Genomic DNA, 6,419 nt, shown 5'->3' with positions numbered 1-6,419 from the left:
ACTAGCAAAGGTTGACAGCCGACAAACACACTTTGTCACCCACAAAACAATGATCTAAAAAACACTAACAACATGTAGCATGACACAGTGTTTTCTTGTGTAAACCAAGGACACATCTCTGTTTATAATTTCAATATATGTTACTGGAATGAATCAGACATCATGCAGAATTCGTTAATATTTGTTTATGTATTTTTAATTTTTTGCACTAAGTAATCCCAAAATACAAGAATTTGTATACACACCATCCACTGATACACATACAATAGTAATGCTAATCTACTCGGTCTCCTCCATTTGGCCACAGGTTCTCATCCACATCACATCTTATGTCATCTAGGGCAACACACCTAGGAAAGAATCTTCTGGCATGCCAGAATTGAAGGAGTTGAAAAATTGAAGGAGTAACACCTGTGTAGATGTTCATCTACAATGAGAATCAGCTGTGGCTGGTTAAACTGCATTTTTAGATTTAAAATATGTTTCAATAAAATATTGTTGTTGAATTTTGCTGTCTTTTTAAGTTTTGCATTGTGTTATTGTTTTGGCCACAAGTTTAACAGTTTTGAAAACAGTATGTAAGCACATGCAAAATGTCCTGTACGTACAAAGATTTTTGGCAGTTGTTGTGTCTGAGTGAGAAGATAATTCATGAAATTTGAGAGATGTAGTCATTGAATGCATTTTGTGCCAAAACAATGATAACTGGTCCTCAGTTTAGCCCACATAGACTTCTGTTGTGCTCACTGTGTGAGGAGTTTTGCAAAAGTGACCTAAGTATTGAGAAATGTGTCCTAGCGTCTGTAAAAAACTGTAATGGTTGATTCTAACGTGTACATGAAGCTTTGCTCTGAGAGAATAACAACTGACTACAGTGACTGACATTATGTGCTGCCTGGATTTTAAATACATCATGATGTTAACTGCTTCTGATACTACACATTGACCTTGACTATAACTCTGTCGAGATAACTCTCGTGTGCTTTGTAGTTGATGATTGATTCTGTAGGGTTACCACAAATTTTGACTTTGTACTTTCTTCATGAAGACTGATCTCTGCTTCCAAAGACTTCACTAAAAACTGTGTAACTGTTAAGCAGTCTTATACACTCACATGTTGTACAAGGTAAAAATGTGTGACACTTTTAAGCATGTAACTTTTTTCGTTGAAGGATTTGGACACAACTTGCTGAATAATTGGTGCATAAAATTAACGTCAGATACAATTAAAAGTAAGAATATCAGTATTATATAACAACAGAAGGAGAAGTTGTCTCTGTCGGCCTCTGTGCTGAAGGCAGACATGCTGGACACGCTTCTTGCTTTCTTTGTTTTTGTTGAACCTGCACGTTTGTGGGTGTTCAATAAATGTGGCAAAGAACATTTTTTCTTTTGTTGATTTTCAAAAATCATTAATTGTGGTGTTTTCATTTGTACAGTGAGCTGTGTTTTCAGATCCTTAATTCACATGCACACTGACAAAACATAAAGTTTACTGGCATGTTTGTTCTGTCCTCGACTGATCTCCACTCAGAATTGCTCTTTATGTTCATGAGTTTTCTCTCATGTCCTCCTCAGGAGCCCAGGCTGAAGAGAAGTCAACAGGTAAGAAGAGAAAAAAAGAGATTTAAAGAATTGCTGGAGCAGAATTTACCAAGTTTGATTTTAATATTTTCAGACATAAATTCCTTTTCTATTCAGAATCTGATGATGTCAGGCTTGTGGGAGGAGCCAGTCGCTGTGCAGGAATACTGGAGCTGAAACATCAGGGAGAGTGGAGAGCAGATTCATGGACTCGGAAGGAAGCAGCTGTTGTCTGTGAACATCTGGACTGTGGCTTTCCTGTTTCTGTTGGAAGAAGAGAGGATGCCTCGAGTAGACCAACAACGTGGTGGATCAGTCGGGACTGTCTTCTGTCTCGATCTCCTCTGGGGCAATGTGCAGTGTCTTGGGAACTGCCACCTACCAGCATCTTTGACATAACCTGTTCAGGTAAACCCATGTTTGCTATCATCTTTTCATAATATGTGACAACTAGTCTGTGTATTTATGGAGAAAATCAGGGACATTTCCATTGTCGCAGTAAGGCTGTCCCTCTGTAGTAGGAATCCTTTTGTTTTCTTTCTGAGATTATGAGGAGGAAAACAATATTTTTGAAAAGTGTGTTGAAGTGTAAATATGCAATATAGACTAAATGTGATGTTGAAAAAAAAACTTCATGCTGCATTTAAACTCACAACCTTCACCACACAAGGCTGAGGAGAGTGAGTGGTAACTCTGCCACTAATCCACAGCTGAGAGAGAGGCATTGCTCCCCATTCAAAATGATTGGGTTTCTACTATTAGAAAAAGTGGACTATTTCAGCAAAGATACAAAATTATGAAATATAGGCTTGTAACACATAATGGAGCTGGTTATTAGTATGAACAGTCTGTCTACAACAAACAGTGTCAGAGTAGTTAGTCGGTGAAAAGAAGTAAAACGGCCAATGACAATAACCTATTGTCATTGGCCTTTCAAAAATTGCTGCTTTCAAAAATTCTCCTATCTTCCACCATCTTGAAGTGATATTATGTGTTTATATCCGTCATGAGATAAAATTAGGCTTTGGATCTAATAAATTTGAAAGACCAGTAAACACCATTAACCTTCTACAATGACATCATGAGTTCCCATAGCTGTGGTAAGGATTTCAGAGGTTTAGGAAGAGTGTATGTAGATCCCCTCTGTAAAAGATTTCTTAACTCCACAGTGACATCATTGCACCTGTTGAGTCCCAGATACCACAATGAACTTTATTCACACTTTCCAGACACAGTGATGAGAAGTTTAATAACTAGTTTAATGACATTGTAATCTACTATGGGATTGTACAGCACACGGATAGTGGATAGCAGATAGTGTCTCAACAAATCAGAGAATGTCTACCCCCCTCCCTTGACCCCCACCAGTTTGCTTATTGAGCATGGAGGATGCCATCACCATCATCCTTCACAGAGCACTGAACCATCTGAAGAACAAGAAGAGCTATGTGAGCATGGACTACAGCTAAATGTTCACCACCATAAACCCAGACATCCTCACCACCAAACTGGACCACCTTCAGGTCCCCCTGCCACCTGATCAAAGCCATCTTAATCTCCCCCCAATTGTCACTCAGCACTGGATCCCCACAGGGCTGCATTCTCAGTCCCTTACTGTAAGCCATTAGTGTCAAACTCTGGCCCGCGGGCCAAATTTGGTCCGCAGCCTAATTACATTTGGCCCGCAAAGCCAATACTAAATTATTATTAGAGCTGGCCTACTGGTATTATACAGCTAATATATATATTGTTTAGTATTGAGCTTTGCTTGTTCCATATTCAGTTTTTCAGCAAAACTTGTTTGAGTCTGTTGCGAGATCGATCAACTTTAGACCAGACAACAAACGACGGAGGCTCCGGAAAAGTGCAATCAAACGATGAGTTTTATTATCACAGGAGAACAACCAACCGTCAGCATACGGAATGGGTTGCTCTGACAAGAATACATTGGGTTCTGGTTTTATAGGACAAAATATCACACCTACGTCAATGCAGTTCAAAAATACATGGTGACAGACGGGCAAAAGTTCAATTCGTGCAGACAAGGGTACATCACATACATATAACCTTACACCGACATATAACTTCTCCTTTCTACATTACTTGCCTTTTAAGGTAATAACTTCAGGTCTTAGCATCTCTGAGAGCTAATGATGGACCCTTGTCATTAATCCCTAAGTAGAGTACTTTGCAGCCAGTCTCAAACTGAAGCAGAAGACGCTTAGGCCTTCACTCAAACCTGCTACTAGATTAATATGTGTATTGTAAGCATGCATGCAATTAACCTGCTATGTTCTCATCCCCCCTCAGCATGTATCATCTGGACACTCTCACCAGTGAAGCTTAAAACCTTCTAGAATGGAACATCAACTCTAACCAAGCACATTTATGCATTGTGTATAGAATGAACTCAACCTGTAAAAATAGAAAGGTCAATGTGATGACAGACATATTCAATGCAATACAAACCCTGTAGGAAATATTACCGATAAATGATACTGTGAAACATGTTATTAATACATTCTTCATAAGGCAAATTATATGGTAGCAATAAAAGAATCTCTGAATCCCAACAAGTCCATAAGAAGAGATTCATTCTTAAATCTGGAGGAAGATTTTTTTTTCAGTAAACATTAATGTTAGCCCGCGACCTTGTTCCAGTTTTGAATTTTGGCCCACTGTGTATTTGAGTTTGACACCCCTGCTGTAAGCCCTGTACACCTATGACTGTACACCAACCCACCCAACCAACGTTATAGACCAGTATGCCGATGACACCACTGTGGTTGGGCTAATTTCTGATGGAGATGGGACAGTATACAGCGTGGAGGTAGAGAACTTGTCCCACTGGTGCTCAGAAAATAATCTGAACATCCTTAAAAACAAAAGCACTCATAATGAGTCACAGACAGTGTCACGGCCGAGGCCGACAGACAGAAGGACTCAGAAGCAGGACTCACACGAGAAAGTGTGATGAACAAGATTTTATTTAGAAGACATGAAATTGCAAAATCAACTAGACAGTGAACTATGAACTAAGGTCTACAAGATCAGTGAGGCTAAAAACTAGTGAAACTATGACCAGGGAAAAACACAATGACACTGAATATGTGAGAAACTAAATCTTCATCAGGAATGCTTTAACTCAGGGGCATGGAGAAAAGGCATGGGCTTCAGGGAATGCACCCAGGAGTCTCAGTACATCTTTGAAGGCGGAGAAATGGCAGGGGGGAGGTAGGTGGTCCGGGTAAGGCTGCTGGGTTTCAGGAGCAAGGAATCTGTGAAGAGCAATAACTGTAGCAGGAGGGCAGGCAGCTGAGTAAAGCTGACGGGAGCAGAGATGAACAGAGCTGCCAAAGAACTCTACTCAGACTGAGCTCCTGATAGGGGATCAGTATGAGAACAGAAAACAAAAACTCCTCAGCACAAAAGCACACGAATCTTCACACCGTAACACCCTGAAAACACGTGACAAGCAACAGGGGTGGGTGAGCAGGGTTAGAGTAAGCCAATGCAGACAGCAGCATCACATGGCAGCAACTCTACGCGTTCCAGTGCAGAGATGCGCGTCGGACGAGGGGCAAGCATCCGAGGTGTATGTGTGTGTATCCTGTGTTCAACTTGAGAGAGAGTGTCCTTCACCCGGTTAAGCAAAAGTCAACAGTCTTCAGCCAATGCAGGTGTACTTGAAAGAGACTAAACATAGTCCCGTCATCAGGGACAAGAATTTGTTGTTCCTGAGCTGCATGAGTGAGGGAGATGATTGTTTGAGTTAGTGCAGACAAGTGCACCAATTTTGCAGTTGTTCTTAATGTCCATCACTGGTCACCGGGTCTATCTATTTCCCATTGCAAAGCCGTGAGCTTCTCTACAATCTGTTTATCCCAGGTAGGAAGGGGTTCACGGGTTTCAAAATGTACAATGCCATCAATCTGGTCAATGAAACCATGTGTTTATTTAACGCCATATGGGAAGATTGTAGAGAAGCTGAGTACTCAGTTCAGTCTGAGTACTCACGGCTTACCCATTATTAAACCCGATTCTTTGATCCCCATGATAGAACAGAGAAAACCCGACTCAGAGTGGTCAAAACATTTATAATTCTTTATTCAATCATCTTCCGGAAGAGGGAAAGCCCTGCACAGCCCAAAGCCAGTGGCAGGATCTCTAATATTAGAAGCTAAAAATGTGTCTCATATACAGTATAAGAGCTAACATCTCCAAAAGTTCAGGAGTAGTTACTCATTACAACAAGTGTTTGTGAACTAAAAATCAACAATGTGGGATGCTGTTTGTCTGTGATTTGGAGAGCCCAGCGCTGCTCCTGATGAAGGGAAAACCAATTCTGCAGGGGAGACTCTACTTTGGCACTTGTGCAGGTGAAGCCAAAGGGAAGATGCTTCACCATATTTTCTAGTCTTTGGCTTGGAAGGAAGTTGGTTTGGAAACACATTTGGCGATGCTTCATCTCCTGCTTTGCGTTTGTGTGGGAGCCCTGTCCATTACGCTAGCTCTGTCCTAAACCATGATGGTTGTTTTGAGACCCCCATGTTGCTACACTTCAGAGAAAATTAAAAGAGGAGGGAAACTTACAATTGACCCCCTTAAATACTCTTTCTCATTATTGGATTCGCCTGTGTATGTAGGTCAGGGGTCACTGAGCTTACCAAGCCGATTTGAGTTCCAATAATTAGTTCAAAGGTTTTGGAATCAATAAAATGACAACAGTGCCCAAATTTATGCACCTGCCTGATTTTGTTTAAACAATTATTGCACACTTTCTGTAAATCCAATAAACTTCATTTCACTTCTCAAATATCACTGTGTGTCTCCTG

The 6,419-nt window shown here is 40.7% G+C and overlaps 1 protein-coding gene across 1 annotated transcript in view; it reads left to right on the top strand.

Annotated features, from left to right (window-relative positions):
• Positions 1–1,565: 1,565 nt before the first annotated feature.
• Positions 1,566–6,419, top strand: part of LOC146570363 (scavenger receptor cysteine-rich type 1 protein M130-like) — a 214,491-nt gene continuing 209,637 nt past the window's right edge. Inside the window, exons 1-2 of the mRNA XM_085279424.1 lie at positions 1,566–1,605; positions 1,702–1,992. Of these exons, the coding sequence (XP_085135550.1) occupies positions 1,566–1,605; positions 1,702–1,992 (331 nt within the window). The remainder of the gene's footprint in view (positions 1,606–1,701; positions 1,993–6,419) is intronic.

Source organism: Mchenga conophoros, linkage group LG7, assembly GCF_057382185.1.
Source record: "Mchenga conophoros isolate Kocher_MC1m ecotype Shallow Benthic linkage group LG7, M_conophoros_male_GT1.1, whole genome shotgun sequence".
Taxonomy (NCBI): domain Eukaryota; kingdom Metazoa; phylum Chordata; class Actinopteri; order Cichliformes; family Cichlidae; genus Mchenga; species Mchenga conophoros.
This window is presented reverse-complemented; position numbering and strand designations above follow the sequence as displayed.